Genomic DNA, 16,356 nt, shown 5'->3' with positions numbered 1-16,356 from the left:
TCTGGATGTTGGGTAATTTATGTGGGTATTTTTTCGAAACAGTTGCTGATTAATAGTACTTTGAGCTGAGAAGTAATTGGTCAAGTTAGATCTCTGTCACACTGCTGACCAGCAGGGACGCTGTCCATGGTGCTGAAATCTGAATGGTGATTTTGCGCACACGAAAAAAGGCGGCCTCACTTTTATATTATTTCAAAAGCAGACTACTTCTTTAATATGTGTTGCCCTGGTGACACACAATAGTTTTTACTTACGCACCGGAAACTGTGTTTTTGTTGTGAACGAGGTTTTATATAATTTTCCACTGAAATAGCAGGCTACATTTAATAATCTTCAAGTCCTGATTTATTAGCATGAAAATAACAGTTGGTGTCGCTCGAGACCACAATATTCGTGTGGCTCCTTTTTCCACAGACTCCTCCTCTCCGTACGAAGCATCATAGCATCACCAGTGCTTTGTCAGAGAATACACACATAGGCACAGGACAGCGAGGGCTTCGTTTGTTATTCTCCTAAAGTGTGGACATGTTGGAAAATGATCATTTCTTTCATTCTGTGGCAGCGATGGGACGTGGAGGACTAACAGTGGCGATCTGGATACAGATAATAGCTTTTCTTTGTTTGTGCGGCGGGTCGACAGCGCAGCTCTCCTTCTCCGTTTCCGAGGAGGTTGACAAAGGAACGGTGGTGGGAAATCTCGCTAAGGATTTACAGATTAATGTTCACGATTTGGAAAAACGGGATTTACGAGTTGTCTCTGGGAATACTAAGAAATATTTCGACGTGGATTTAAAGACTGGTGCTCTGTATGTTTGCGATAGGATTGATCGTGAGGAGCTCTGTCCAAATACGGCGAAATGTGCCCTGAATATAGAAGCCATTCTGAGCCACCCGACGCATCTGCATCGCATAGAGGTACAGATTGTTGATATTAACGATAATGCGCCATCTTTTCGTGAAAAGGAGAAGACTTTCAACATGTCTGAATCTTCTTTTACCGGTGAGAGATATCTACTCCCGATGGCAAACGACGCAGACACGGGCAGTAACTCGGTAAAGAGCTACAAGCTGAGTCCAAATGCATATTTCTCACTGGACGTACAGAGCGGAGGACAGCACAGTGAGTCTGCTGAGCTGGTGCTACAGAAAGCTTTAGACAGGGAGAAACAGTCTGTTATCCACCTTACTTTAACTGCTCTGGACGGAGGAAAACCTGCCCGGTCAGGGACATTAAAAATAGTGGTGCATGTCATGGATACAAATGACAATGCTCCGGTATTTAGTCAACCTCTGTATAAGGCCCAAGTCACTGAAAATGCACCATTTCAGACATCCATACTGACTGTAACTGCTACAGATTTAGATGAGGGAATGAATGGTGAGATAATGTATTCATTTATTGAGAGGGGGAATTTCAATCCAGAAGCTTTGTTCTCAATAAACTCAGACACAGGAGAAATAACCGTAAAGGGAAAAGTAGACTATGAAGAGAATACAGCATATGATATTCGTGTACAGGCAAGAGATAAAGGTACACCTTCTCGAAGCGTGCATGGTAAAGTGTTAGTGGAAGTAACTGATGTTAATGACAATATACCTGAAATCATTATAACCTCCCTTATGAGTCCAGTTAAAGAGGATTCTGAGGTAGGTACAGTGGTCGCTTTGGTGACTGTAACTGACAAAGATGGGGGTAGTAATGGTCTCACCAGTGCTAACATTCTGGGGTTAGTGCCTTTTAAGCTCAAGCTAAACTACAAGAATTATTATTCATTAACAGTCGATGGTCCCCTTGACAGAGAGAGTGTTTCTCAATATAATGTCACCATCATAGCCACTGATGAAGGCACTCCGCCACTCTCTAGCACCAGTGTTATTCCTGTTCACATTTCTGATGTGAATGACAACGCCCCGTTATTCTCAGAGCCTGTGATTAATGTATATGTGAAAGAAAATAGTGCAGTGGGAGCTACTATCTTTACTATAACAGCAGTTGATCCTGATATAGGACAAAATGCAAAAGTAACATATTCATCATTGGATGGCAATTCAAAAACTATTCCACTAACTTCTGTTGTAAACATCAATTCAGAAACTGGAGATATAGTCAGCCTGCAGTCTTTTAACTATGAGGAGTTAACTACGTTTCAGTTTAAAGTTCAGGCCACAGACTCTGGTGTTCCTCCGCTCAGCAGCAACGTGACTGTGAACGTTTTAATCCTGGATGAAAACGATAATAATCCAAATATTCTCGCCCCCTATTCTGAGCACGGCTCCGTTAACAGTGAGAGCATCCCCTATTCTGCTGAAGCGGGATACTTTGTGGCAAAGATCAGGGCTGTAGACGCAGACTCTGGATACAACGCGCTGCTTTCTTATCACCTCTCTGAGCCCAAAGGAAACAACCTCTTCCGGATCGGAACCAGTACCGGAGAAATCAGGACTAAGAGGAGAATGAGTGACAATGACCTGAAAACTCACCCCTTGGTGGTGTTGGTTTCTGATAACGGAGAACCTTCCCTGTCAGCTACTGTGTCTATTGATGTGGTGGTGGTTGAAAGCACAGCTGACATCCAGACTCAGTTCAGACATGTGCCCATGAAGGAGGAGAGCTTCTCGGATTTACACCTGTATCTGCTGATCGCCATTGTGTCGGTGTCAGTGATCTTTCTGCTCAGCCTCATCAGTTTAATAGCTGTCAAATGCCACAGGACAGACGGCAGTTTCAGCAGGTACAGCGCCCCAATGATCACCACCCACCCTGACGGGAGCTGGTCTTACTCCAAATCTACTCAGCAGTATGACGTGTGTTTCAGCTCAGACACACTGAAAAGTGACGTAGTGGTTTTCCCCGCACCGTATCCACCTGTAGATGGTGAACTGATCAGTATTAACGGAGGAGACACTTTTACCAGAACTCAGACTTTACCCAACAAAGACAAGGTGAGTTGTTTGAAGCCTTTCACTCCTCTCTCCTTGCTGTCGCATACATGACTTGCAAAGTTTACAAAATCTCAGAAATTCCCAATTAAGAATGACCCAATCATGAAAACATTTGTACAAATTTGCATTTAAACAGATAACAGCCTTGTATTAGGTTGTAAAATAGTGGACACATCCTGCAAGTAGGTTTGTAGAGCGCTCTCCGTGGTGCTGAAAACATACTGGTGTCTTCTTTGTCCTCCTGGGCTCACAATCCAAAAACACTGGCGTGAATTATGCTATCACTCATGCTTTCAGTTTCTTATGCTGTCAATTCATGAATTCTTTATGCTTGAAAAACAAGTGGCTTCTTACAAGCTGAACTATCTTCAAATAGTAGACCGTGGCGGTACTGTTGGCAGTTGTTATTAACCTATCTATGGAAAATATTGTTGATGCCTTTGAACTCATTATACAGTATGTTTTCAACAAGTTTTGGTATATTTTTCCATGGGTTAAAATAATTTCAGATTGTTCTGTAATTTTTCTGCAGTAATCTGTGACTATTTAGCCTGATATTTTCCTCTTTACACAACCGGTTAAAGTAAAACTTTTAGTCTCCCTTTAAAACCTAAGGGTATATAATGTATCACACGTGTTGTAGTATGAGACATGCAGGGAGTGCAACTCTATTTTTGAAAGCATCTTCATATCTAAGTTGTACCGCGCGGGGTCGCTGATGACCACATGTTTTTGTGAGCTCGGTGTTTTCAGTCTCCTCCTTTCCGAGTGGTGCGTCAGCACACTATGAGTGTCTTTGTGAGAGGAACACGAGTGGCGATGAAACGGAGAGGACCGGAGTGGACGGGATTAAAAACGCTGGCCGATCGGGTGGCGTTTTATGGATGAATATAGTTTGTGTCGCGTCACTTTCTTTTGAAAGCAGCGATGGGCGGTGGAAGGAATAATAACGGAATACTCTGCTGGCTGTTCATGTTGTTTTTATCTGACTGGTGTGCTGCTCAGATATCCTACTCCGTTTCCGAGGAGGTGGACAAAGGGACTGTGGTGGGGAATCTCGCAAAGGATTTAAACGTCAACGTCCGAGACCTGCAAACGAGGAATCTGAATATCGTGTCTGGGTACAGTAAGAAATATTTCGAGGCGAATTTTAAAACGGGGGATCTTTATGTTAATGAGCGAATAGACCGCGAGGAGCTTTGTCCAAACACGGTAAAATGCACGCTAAACTTAGAGGCTATACTGAGTAATCCTATGGTGCTCCACCGCATTGAGGTGGTTATTGTTGACTTAAATGACAACGCACCAACCTTCGTTGAGACGTCATATTCACTAAACATATCTGAATTATCACCTACGGGGGAACACTTTTTGCTTCCCCTGGCTCTTGATGCAGACACTGGGAGCAATTCAGTAAAGACGTACAGGCTGAGTCCAAATGAATATTTCTCCCTGGATGTGCAAAGCGGTGGAGGGCATAGTGTATCTGCTGAATTGGTGCTGCTGAAAGCTTTGGATCGTGAAAAACAAGCAGTTATTAAGCTATCGCTGACCGCTGTAGATGGAGGAAAGCCTCCTAAAACCGGAACCTTACACATAAATGTAAATGTTCTGGATGCAAATGATAACACGCCGTCATTTAGTAAAACACTATACAAGGCACGGGTGAATGAAAACGCACCAGCTGGATCATTAGTGATTCAACTGAGTGCCACAGATTTAGACGAAGGGGACAACGGGAGGCTCACGTACTCTTTTGTCAAGCGTGGAAACTTCAATCCGGCAGATCTGTTCTCCATTAATGCAGAAACTGGAGAGATCATAGTAAAGGGTAGTTTGGATTACGAAGCACAGGCAGCATATGAAATTCATATTCAAGCAACAGACCAAGGGGGGTTGCCTCGGAGTGCAAATGGAAAGCTGCTGGTGGAGGTAGTCGATGTGAACGATAATGCCCCAGAAATTGTGGTGACGTCACTCATGAACCCCGTTAAAGAAGACGCTGATATAGGAAGCGTTGTCGCTTTAGTGACGGTGACTGATAAAGATGGAGGCAAAAACGGTCAGGCTCGCTGTGCGCTTATTGGTTCTGCACCTTTTAAGCTGACCTCCAATTATAAGAATTATTACTCTTTAGTTGTAGATGGACCTCTTGATAGAGAAGGATACTCCTCTTATAGCGTCACGATTACAGCTGCTGATGAAGGGACCCCGCCTCTATCCAGCACCAGCGTTATTACTGTTGAAGTATCTGATGTCAATGATAACGCGCCTCGTTTCCTTGAACCCGTGATTCATGTTTATGTGAAAGAAAATAGTCCCGTTGGAGCTCGTATCTGTACGATAACTGCAGTCGATTCTGATTTAAATGAAAACGCGAGAGTAACATACTCAGTGGAAGGTGATTCCAAAAGTATTCCTATAACTTCGGTTGTAAACATCAACTCAGAGACTGGAGATATAGTCAGCCTGCAGTCTTTTAACTATGAGGAGTTAAAAACGTTTCAGTTTAAAGTTCAGGCCACAGACTCTGGTGTTCCTCCGCTCAGCAGCAACGTGACTGTGAACGTTTTAATCCTGGATGAAAACGACAATAATCCAAATATTCTGGCGCCCTATTCTGAGCACGGCTCCGTTAACAGTGAGAGCATCCCCTATTCTGCTGAAGCGGGATACTTTGTGGCAAAGATCAGGGCTGTAGACGCAGACTCTGGATACAACGCGCTGCTTTCTTATCACCTCTCTGAGCCCAAAGGAAACAATCTCTTCCGGATCGGAACCAGCACCGGAGAAATCAGGACTAAGAGGAGAATGAGTGACAATGACCTGAAAACTCACCCCTTGGTGGTGTTGGTTTCTGATAACGGAGAACCCTCCCTGTCAGCTACTGTGTCTATTGATGTGGTGGTGGTTGAAAGCACAGCTGACATCCAGACTCAGTTCAGACATGTGCCCATAAAGGAGGACAGCTTCTCTGATTTAAACCTGTATCTGCTGATCGCCATTGTGTCGGTGTCAGTGATCTTTCTGCTGAGCCTCATCAGTTTAATAGCTGTCAAATGCCACAGGACAGACGGCAGTTTCAGCAGGTACAGCGCCCCAATGATCACCACCCACCCTGACGGGAGCTGGTCTTACTCCAAATCTACTCAGCAGTATGACGTGTGTTTCAGCTCAGACACACTGAAGAGTGACGTAGTGGTTTTCCCCGCACCGTATCCACCTGTTGATGGTGAACTGATCAGTATAAACGGAGGAGACACTTTTACCAGAACTCAGACTTTACCCAACAAAGACAAGGTGAGTTGTTTGTAACTCGAGACTAAATTTCTCTCTGATGATAATGCCATTCCATTTCTGAAAGACGTGTTAGGTTATCAAATTATCCGATTTTGAATAGTTTCAACATTTGCTGACTTTTCGTGATATATATTTGATGTATGGCTGTGAAAACAACTTGATACAAAGTAGTACTCTGGGGGATATACATGCAAATCGTCAATTACCTGATGATAGTTATTTATTTATTTATTTACCCCCGAAAAAAAGCCATTCACTTTCTGGATGTTGGATAATTTATGTGGGTATTTTTTCGAAACAGTTGCTGAATAATAGTACTTTAAACTGAGAAGTAATTGGTCAAGTTAGATCTCTGTCACACTGCTGACCAGCAGGGACGCTGTCCATGGTGCTGAAATCTGAATGGTGATTTTGCGCACACGAAAAAAAAAGGCTGACTCACTTTTATATTATTTCAAAAGCAGACTACTTCTTTAATATGTGTTGCCCTGGTGACACACAATAGTTTTTACTTACGCACCGGAAACTGTGTTTTTGTTGTGAACGAGGTTTTATATAATTTTCCACTGAAATAGCAGGCTACATTTAATAATCTTCAAGTCCTGATTTATTAGCATGAAAATAACAGTTGGTGTCGCTCGAGACCACAATATTCGTGTGGCTCCTTTTTCCACAGACTCCTCCTCTCCGTACGAAGCATCATAGCATCACCAGTGCTTTGTCAGAGAATACACACATAGTCACAGGACAGCGAGGGCTTCGTTTGTTATTCTCCTAAAGTGTGGACATGTTGGAAAATGATCATTTCTTTCATTCTGTGGCAGCGATGGGACGTGGAGGACTAACAGTGGCGATCTGGATACAGATAATAGCTTTTCTTTGTTTGTGCGGCGGGTCGACAGCGCAGCTCTCTTTCTCCGTTTCCGAGGAGGTTGACAAAGGAACGGTGGTGGGAAACCTCGCTAAGGATTTACAGATTAATGTTCACGATTTGGAAAAACGGGATTTACGAGTTGTCTCTGGGAATTCTAAGAAATATTTCGACGTGGATTTAAAGACTGGTGCTCTGTATGTTTGCGATAGGATTGATCGTGAGGAGCTCTGTCCAAATACGGCGAAATGTGCCCTGAATATAGAAGCCATTCTGAGCCACCCGACGCATCTGCATCGCATAGAGGTACAGATTGTTGATATTAACGATAATGCGCCATCTTTTCGTGAAAAGGAGAAGACTTTCAACATGTCTGAATCTTCTTTTACCGGTGAGAGATATCTACTCCCGATGGCAAACGACGCAGACACGGGCAGTAACTCGGTAAAGAGCTACAAGCTGAGTCCAAATGCATATTTCTCACTGGACGTACAGAGCGGAGGACAGCACAGTGAGTCTGCTGAGCTGGTGCTACAGAAAGCTTTAGACAGGGAGAAACAGTCTGTTATCCACCTTACTTTAACTGCTCTGGACGGAGGAAAACCTGCCCGGTCAGGGACATTAAAAATAGTGGTGCATGTCATGGATACAAATGACAATGCTCCGGTATTTAGTCAACCTCTGTATAAGGCCCAAGTCACTGAAAATGCACCATTTCAGACATCCATACTGACTGTAACTGCTACAGATTTAGATGAGGGAATGAATGGTGAGATAATGTATTCATTTATTGAGAGGGGGAATTTCAATCCAGAAGCTTTGTTCTCAATAAACTCAGACACAGGAGAAATAACCGTAAAGGGAAAAGTAGACTATGAAGAGAATACAGCATATGATATTCGTGTACAGGCAAGAGATAAAGGTACACCTTCTCGAAGCGTGCATGGTAAAGTGTTAGTGGAAGTAACTGATGTTAATGACAATATACCTGAAATCATTATAACCTCCCTTATGAGTCCAGTTAAAGAGGATTCTGAGGTAGGTACAGTGGTCGCTTTGGTGACTGTAACTGACAAAGATGGGGGTAGTAATGGTCTCACCAGTGCTAACATTCTGGGGTTAGTGCCTTTTAAGCTCAAGCTAAACTACAAGAATTATTATTCATTAACAGTCGATGGTCCCCTTGACAGAGAGAGTGTTTCTCAATATAATGTCACCATCATAGCCACTGATGAAGGCACTCCGCCACTCTCTAGCACCAGTGTTATTCCTGTTCACATTTCTGATGTGAATGACAACGCCCCGTTATTCTCAGAGCCTGTGATTAATGTATATGTGAAAGAAAATAGTGCAGTGGGAGCTACTATCTTTACTATAACAGCAGTTGATCCTGATATAGGACAAAATGCAAAAGTAACATATTCATCATTGGATGGCAATTCAAAAACTATTCCACTAACTTCTGTTGTAAACATCAATTCAGAAACTGGAGATATAGTCAGCCTGCAGTCTTTTAACTATGAGGAGTTAACTACGTTTCAGTTTAAAGTTCAGGCCACAGACTCTGGTGTTCCTCCGCTCAGCAGCAACGTGACTGTGAACGTTTTAATCCTGGATGAAAACGACAATAATCCAAATATTCTCGCCCCCTATTCTGAGCACGGCTCCGTTAACAGTGAGAGCATCCCCTATTCTGCTGAAGCGGGATACTTTGTGGCAAAGATCAGGGCTGTAGACGCAGACTCTGGATACAACGCGCTGCTTTCTTATCACCTCTCTGAGCCCAAAGGAAACAACCTCTTCCGGATCGGAACCAGTACCGGAGAAATCAGGACTAAGAGGAGAATGAGTGACAATGACCTGAAAACTCACCCCTTGGTGGTGTTGGTTTCTGATAACGGAGAACCTTCCCTGTCAGCTACTGTGTCTATTGATGTGGTGGTGGTTGAAAGCACAGCTGACATCCAGACTCAGTTCAGACATGTGCCCATGAAGGAGGAGAGCTTCTCGGATTTACACCTGTATCTGCTGATCGCCATTGTGTCGGTGTCAGTGATCTTTCTGCTCAGCCTCATCAGTTTAATAGCTGTCAAATGCCACAGGACAGACGGCAGTTTCAGCAGGTACAGCGCCCCAATGATCACCACCCACCCTGACGGGAGCTGGTCTTACTCCAAATCTACTCAGCAGTATGACGTGTGTTTCAGCTCAGACACACTGAAAAGTGACGTAGTGATTTTCCCCGCACCGTATCCACCTGTAGATGGTGAACTGATCAGTATTAACGGAGGAGACACTTTTACCAGAACTCAGACTTTACCCAACAAAGACAAGGTGAGTTGTTTGAAGCCTTTCACTCCTCTCTCCTTGCTGTCGCATACATGACTTGCAAAGTTTACAAAATCTCAGAAATTCCCAATTAAGAATGACCCAATCATGAAAACATTTGTACAAATTTGCATTTAAACAGATAACAGCCTTGTATTAGGTTGTAAAATAGTGGACACATCCTGCAAGTAGGTTTGTAGAGCGCTCTCCGTGGTGCTGAAAACATACTGGTGTCTTCTTTGTCCTCCTGGGCTCACAATCCAAAAACACTGGCGTGAATTATGCTATCACTCATGCTTTCAGTTTCTTATGCTGTCAATTCATGAATTCTTTATGCTTGAAAAACAAGTGGCTTCTTACAAGCTGAACTATCTTCAAATAGTAGACCGTGGCGGTACTGTTGGCAGTTGTTATTAACCTATCTATGGAAAATATTGTTGATGCCTTTGAACTCATTATACAGTATGTTTTCAACAAGTTTTGGTATATTTTTCCATGGGTTAAAATAATTTCAGATTGTTCTGTAATTTTTCTGCAGTAATCTGTGACTATTTAGCCTGATCTTTTCCTCTTTACACAACCGGTTAAAGTAAAACTTTTAGTCTCCCTTTAAAACCTAAGGGTATATAATGTATCACACGTGTTGTAGTATGAGACATGCAGGGAGTGCAACTCTATTTTTGAAAGCATCTTCATATCTAAGTTGTACCGCGCGGGGTCGCTGATGACCACATGTTTTTGTGAGCTCGGTGTTTTCAGTCTCCTCCTTTCCGAGTGGTGCGTCAGCACACTATGAGTGTCTTTGTGAGAGGAACACGAGTGGCGATGAAACGGAGAGGACCGGAGTGGACGGGATTAAAAATGCTGGCCGATCGGGTGGCGTTTTATGGATGAATATAGTTTGTGTCGCGTCACTTTCTTTTGAAAGCAGCGATGGGCGGTGGAAGGAATAATAACGGAATACTCTGCTGGCTGTTCATGTTGTTTTTATCTGACTGGTGTGCTGCTCAGATATCCTACTCCGTTTCCGAGGAGGTGGACAAAGGGACTGTGGTGGGGAATCTCGCAAAGGATTTAAACGTCAACGTCCGAGACCTGCAAACGAGGAATCTGAATATCGTGTCTGGGTACAGTAAGAAATATTTCGAGGCGAATTTTAAAACGGGGGATCTTTATGTTAATGAGCGAATAGACCGCGAGGAGCTTTGTCCAAACACGGTAAAATGCACGCTAAACTTAGAGGCTATACTGAGTAATCCTATGGTGCTCCACCGCATTGAGGTGGTTATTGTTGACTTAAATGACAACGCACCAACCTTCGTTGAGACGTCATATTCACTAAACATATCTGAATTATCACCTACGGGGGAACACTTTTTGCTTCCCCTGGCTCTTGATGCAGACACTGGGAGCAATTCAGTAAAGACGTACAGGCTGAGTCCAAATGAATATTTCTCCCTGGATGTGCAAAGCGGTGGAGGGCATAGTGTATCTGCTGAATTGGTGCTGCTGAAAGCTTTGGATCGTGAAAAACAAGCAGTTATTAAGCTATCGCTGACCGCTGTAGATGGAGGAAAGCCTCCTAAAACCGGAACCTTACACATACATGTAAATGTTCTGGATGCAAATGATAACACGCCGTCATTTAGTAAAACACTATACAAGGCACGGGTGAATGAAAACGCACCAGCTGGATCATTAGTGATTCAACTGAGTGCCACAGATTTAGACGAAGGGGACAACGGGAGGCTCACGTACTCTTTTGTCAAGCGTGGAAACTTCAATCCGGCAGATCTGTTCTCCATTAATGCAGAAACTGGAGAGATCATAGTAAAGGGTAGTTTGGATTACGAAGCACAGGCAGCATATGACATTCATATTCAAGCAACAGACCAAGGGGGGTTGCCTCGGAGTGCAAATGGAAAGCTGCTGGTGGAGGTAGTCGATGTGAACGATAATGCCCCAGAAATTGTGGTGACGTCACTCATGAACCCCGTTAAAGAAGACGCTGATATAGGAAGCGTTGTCGCTTTAGTGACGGTGACTGATAAAGATGGAGGCAAAAACGGTCAGTCTCGCTGTGCACTTATTGGTTCTGCACCTTTTAAGCTGACCTCCAATTATAAGAATTATTACTCTTTAGTTGTAGATGGACCTCTTGATAGAGAAGGATACTCCTCTTATAGCGTCACGATTACAGCTGCTGATGAAGGGACCCCGCCTCTATCCAGCACCAGCGTTATTACTGTTGAAGTATCTGATGTCAATGATAACGCGCCTCGTTTCCTTGAACCCGTGATTCATGTTTATGTGAAAGAAAATAGTCCCGTTGGAGCTCGTATCTGTACGATAACTGCAGTCGATTCTGATTTAAATGAAAACGCGAGAGTAACATACTCAGTGGAAGGTGATTCCAAAAGTATTCCTATAACTTCGGTTGTAAACATCAACTCAGAGACTGGAGATATAGTCAGCCTGCAGTCTTTTAACTATGAGGAGTTAAACACGTTTCAGTTTAAAGTTCAGGCCACAGACTCTGGTGTTCCTCCGCTCAGCAGCAATGTGACTGTGAACGTTTTAATCCTGGATGAAAACGACAATAATCCAAATATTCTGGCGCCCTATTCTGATCACGGCTCCGTTAACAGTGAGAGCATCCCCTATTCTGCTGAAGCGGGATACTTTGTGGCAAAGATCAGGGCTGTAGACGCAGACTCTGGATACAACGCGCTGCTTTCTTATCACCTCTCTGAGCCCAAAGGAAACAACCTCTTCCGGATCGGAACCAGCACCGGAGAAATCAGGACTAAGAGGAGAATGAGTGACAATGACCTGAAAACTCACCCCTTGGTGGTGTTGGTTTCTGATAACGGAGAACCCTCCCTGTCAGCTACTGTGTCTATTGATGTGGTGGTGGTTGAAAGCACAGCTGACATCCAGACTCAGTTCAGACATGTGCCCACAAAGGAGGAGAGCTTCTCTGATTTAAACCTGTATCTGCTGATCGGCATTGTGTCGGTGTCAGTGATCTTTCTGCTGAGCCTCATCAGTTTAATAGCTGTCAAATGCCACAGGACAGACGGCAGTTTCAGCAGGTACAGCGCCCCAATGATCACCACCCACCCTGACGGGAGCTGGTCTTACTCCAAATCTACTCAGCAGTATGACGTGTGTTTCAGCTCAGACACACTGAAGAGTGACGTAGTGGTTTTCCCCGCACCGTATCCACCTGTTGATGGTGAACTGATCAGTATAAACGGAGGAGACACTTTTACCAGAACTCAGACTTTACCCAACAAAGACAAGGTGAGTTGTTTGTAACTCGAGACTAAATTTCTCTCTGATGATAATGCCATTCCATTTCTGAAAGACGTGTTAGGTTATCAAATTATCCGATTTTGAATAGTTTCAACATTTGCTGACTTTTCGTGATATATATTTGATGTATGGCTGTGAAAACAACTTGATACAAAGTAGTACTCTGGGGGATATACATGCAAATCGTCAATTACCTGATGATAGTTATTTATTTATTTATTTACCCCCGAAAAAAAGCCATTCACTTTCTGGATGTTGGGTAATTTATGTGGGTATTTTTTCGAAACAGTTGCTGAATAATAGTACTTTAAACTGAGAAGTAATTGGTCAAGTTAGATCTCTGTCACACTGCTGACCAGCAGGGACGCTGTCCATGGTGCTGAAATCTGAATGGTGATTTTGCGCACACGAAAAAAAAAGGCTGACTCACTTTTATATTATTTCAAAAGCAGACTACTTCTTTAATATGTGTTGCCCAGGTGACACACAATAGTTTTTACTTACGCACCGGAAACTGTGTTTTTGTTGTGAACGAGGTTTTATATAATTTTCCACTGAAATAGCAGGCTACATTTAATAATCTTCAAGTCCTGATTTATTAGCATGAAAATAACAGTTGGTGTCGCTCGAGACCACAATATTCGTGTGGCTCCTTTTTCCACAGACTCCTCCTCTCCGTACGAAGCATCATAGCATCACCAGTGCTTTGTCAGAGAATACACACATAGTCACAGGACAGCGAGGGCTTCGTTTGTTATTCTCCTAAAGTGTGGACATGTTGGAAAATGATCATTTCTTTCATTCTGTGGCAGCGATGGGACGTGGAGGACTAACAGTGGCGATCTGGATACAGATAATAGCTTTTCTTTGTTTGTGCGGCGGGTCGACAGCGCAGCTCTCTTTCTCCGTTTCCGAGGAGGTTGACAAAGGAACGGTGGTGGGAAACCTCGCTAAGGATTTACAGATTAATGTTCACGATTTGGAAAAACGGGATTTACGAGTTGTCTCTGGGAATTCTAAGAAATATTTCGACGTGGATTTAAAGACTGGTGCTCTGTATGTTTGCGATAGGATTGATCGTGAGGAGCTCTGTCCAAATACGGCGAAATGTGCCCTGAATATAGAAGCCATTCTGAGCCACCCGACGCATCTGCATCGCATAGAGGTACAGATTGTTGATATTAACGATAATGCGCCATCTTTTCGTGAAAAGGAGAAGATTTTCAACATGTCTGAATCTTCTTTTACCGGTGAGAGATATCTACTCCCGATGGCAAACGACGCAGACACGGGCAGTAACTCGGTAAAGAGCTACAAGCTGAGTCCAAATGAATATTTCTCACTGGACGTACAGAGCGGAGGACAGCACAGTGAGCCAGCAGAGCTGGTGCTACAGAAAGCTTTAGACCGCGAGAAACAGTCTGTTATCCACCTTACTTTAACTGCTCTGGACGGAGGAAAACCTGCCCGGTCAGGGACATTAAAAATAGTGGTGCATGTTATGGATATAAACGACAATGCTCCAGTATTTAGTCAACCTCTGTATAAGGCCAAAGTCACTGAAAATGCACCATTTCAGACATCCATACTGACTGTAACTGCTACAGATTTAGATGAGGGAATGAATGGTAAGATTATGTATTCATTTATTGAAAAGGGAAATTTCAATCCTGAAGCTTTGTTCTCAATAAACTCAGACACAGGAGAAATAACCGTAAGGGGAAAAGTAGACTATGAAGAGAATACAGCATATGATATTCGTGTACAGGCAAGAGATAAAGGTACGCCTTCTCGAAGCGTGCATGGTAAAGTGCTAGTGGAAGTAATTGATGTTAATGACAATGTACCTGAAATCATTATAACCTCCCTTATGAGCCCAGTTAAAGAGGATGCTGAGGTAGGTACAGTAGTCGCTTTGGTGACTGTGACTGACAAAGATGGGGGTAGTAATGGTCTCACCAGTGCTAACATTCTGGGGTTAGTGCCTTTTAAACTCAAGCTAAACTACAAGAATTATTATTCATTAACAGTCGATGGTCCCCTTGACAGAGAGAGTGTTTCTCAATATGATGTCACCATCATAGCCACTGATGAAGGCACTCCGCCTCTCTCCAGCACCAGTGTTATTCCTGTTCACATTTCTGATGTGAATGACAACGCCCCGTTATTCTCAGAGCCTGTGATTAATGTATATGTGAAAGAAAATAGTGCAGTGGGAGCAACTATCTTTACTATAACAGCAGTTGATCCTGATATAGGAGAAAACGCAAAAGTAACATATTCATCATTGGATGGCATTTCAAAAACTATTCCACTAACTTCTGTTTTAAACATCAACTCGGAGACTGGAGATATAGTCAGCCTGCAGTCTTTTAACTATGAGGAGTTAAACACGTTTCAGTTTAAAGTTCAGGCCACAGACTCTGGTGTTCCTCCGCTCAGCAGCAACGTGACCGTGAACGTTTTAATCCTGGATGAAAACGACAATAATCCAAATATTCTGGCGCCCTATTCTGAGCACGGCTCCGTTAACAGTGAGAGCATCCCCTATTCTGCTGAAGCGGGATACTTTGTGGCAAAGATCAGGGCTGTAGACGCAGACTCTGGATACAACGCGCTGCTTTCTTATCACCTCTCTGAGCCCAAAGGAAACAACCTCTTCCGGATCGGAACCAGCACCGGAGAAATCAGGACTAAGAGGAGAATGAGTGACAATGACCTGAAAACTCACCCCTTGGTGGTGTTGGTTTCTGATAACGGAGAACCCTCCCTGTCAGCTACTGTGTCTATTGATGTGGTGGTGGTTGAAAGCACAGCTGACCTCCAGACTCCGTTCAGACATGTGCCCCTAAAGGAGGAGAGCTTTTCTGATTTAAACCTGTATCTGCTGATCGGCATTGTGTCTGTGTCAGTGATCTTTCTGCTCAGCCTCGTCAGTCTAATAGCTGTCAAATGCCACAGGACAGACGGCAGTTTCAGCAGGTACAGCGCCCCAATGATCACCACCCACCCTGACGGGAGCTGGTCTTACTCCAAATCTACTCAGCAGTATGACGTGTGTTTCAGCTCAGACACACTGAAGAGTGACGTAGTGGTTTTCCCCGCACCTTATCCACCTGTAGACGGTGAACTGATCAGTATTAATGGAGGAGACACTTTTACCAGAACTCAGACTTTACCAAATAAAGACAAGGTAAGGGTAACGGCACATAAAAGACAGGGCTTTGAGTGATTTAATGTTTTACTTTTTCAAATAACGTGATTTGATTCCTAGAGCAGCTGAATTGTGTTCTCCTTGACATGTGTCTGTGTGTGATCTATCTTCTCATTTAAGATTTCTCATCTGTAGCATTATTGTGAGGGTAACACGTTTAAAAATCTTGGTCAATTACTTTAGCCCTTGTCCGGCATCACTTTTGGTCTTTTTCTTCTTTGTGATATTTAGTCTCTTGCTCAATCCTATAGGTCTATTAAGTCCACCCACTCTTGCTAGAATATCATGTGATTATTTGTGTTTCTTCTCATTTAAGTTTAAGACGCTTAAAATATAATTACTATAAACATTTAATACTTCATCCTTTGTTTTTATATTTTAT

The 16,356-nt window shown here is 43.3% G+C and overlaps 6 protein-coding genes across 19 annotated transcripts in view; 5 read left to right on the top strand and 1 right to left on the bottom strand.

Annotated features, from left to right (window-relative positions):
• The window catches only part of LOC141775507 (protocadherin alpha-C2-like), a 213,456-nt gene that overhangs the window by 157,570 nt on the left and 39,530 nt on the right, over positions 1–16,356 (top strand). Inside the window, exon 1 of one of the 13 annotated variants that reach the window (XM_074648943.1) lies at positions 6,970–9,448. The exons of the other annotated variants lie outside the window; for them this stretch is intronic. Within the exon in view, the coding sequence (XP_074505044.1) occupies positions 7,031–9,448 (2,418 nt within the window). The 5' untranslated portion in view covers positions 6,970–7,030. Of the gene's footprint in view, positions 1–6,969; positions 9,449–16,356 lie in introns of those variants that run through there. 13 annotated transcript variants of the gene reach the window in all.
• LOC141775515 (fibroblast growth factor 18-like) overlaps positions 1–16,356 on the bottom strand; it is a 305,178-nt gene that overhangs the window by 284,053 nt on the left and 4,769 nt on the right. The gene's annotated exons all lie outside the window — the stretch shown is intronic.
• LOC141774839 (protocadherin alpha-2-like) lies at positions 486–3,320 on the top strand. Its single transcript, XM_074647653.1, has one exon. The coding sequence runs from the start codon at positions 526–528 to the stop codon at positions 2,992–2,994; it is 2,469 nt and encodes an 822-aa protein (XP_074503754.1). The 5' UTR covers positions 486–525; the 3' UTR covers positions 2,995–3,320.
• LOC141774838 (protocadherin alpha-4-like) lies at positions 3,810–6,418 on the top strand. Its single transcript, XM_074647652.1, has one exon. The coding sequence runs from the start codon at positions 3,871–3,873 to the stop codon at positions 6,256–6,258; it is 2,388 nt and encodes a 795-aa protein (XP_074503753.1). The 5' UTR covers positions 3,810–3,870; the 3' UTR covers positions 6,259–6,418.
• On the top strand, positions 10,376–13,593 carry LOC141775866 (protocadherin alpha-4-like). Its single transcript, XM_074649609.1, has 2 exons — positions 10,376–12,748; positions 13,573–13,593. The coding sequence occupies exons 1-2, from the start codon at positions 10,376–10,378 to the stop codon at positions 13,591–13,593; spliced, it is 2,394 nt and encodes a 797-aa protein (XP_074505710.1).
• LOC141775865 (protocadherin alpha-3-like) lies at positions 13,934–16,234 on the top strand. Its single transcript, XM_074649608.1, has 2 exons — positions 13,934–15,953; positions 16,226–16,234. Exons 1-2 carry the CDS (start codon positions 13,989–13,991, stop codon positions 16,232–16,234), a joined length of 1,974 nt encoding a protein of 657 aa, XP_074505709.1. The 5' UTR covers positions 13,934–13,988.

The sequence above is a fragment of the Sebastes fasciatus genome, chromosome 10, assembly GCF_043250625.1.
Source record: "Sebastes fasciatus isolate fSebFas1 chromosome 10, fSebFas1.pri, whole genome shotgun sequence".
NCBI classification, from domain to species: Eukaryota; Metazoa; Chordata; class Actinopteri; order Perciformes; family Sebastidae; genus Sebastes; species Sebastes fasciatus.
The sequence above is the reverse complement of the archived record's forward strand: the minus strand, read 5'-3'. Positions and strand labels throughout refer to the sequence as shown.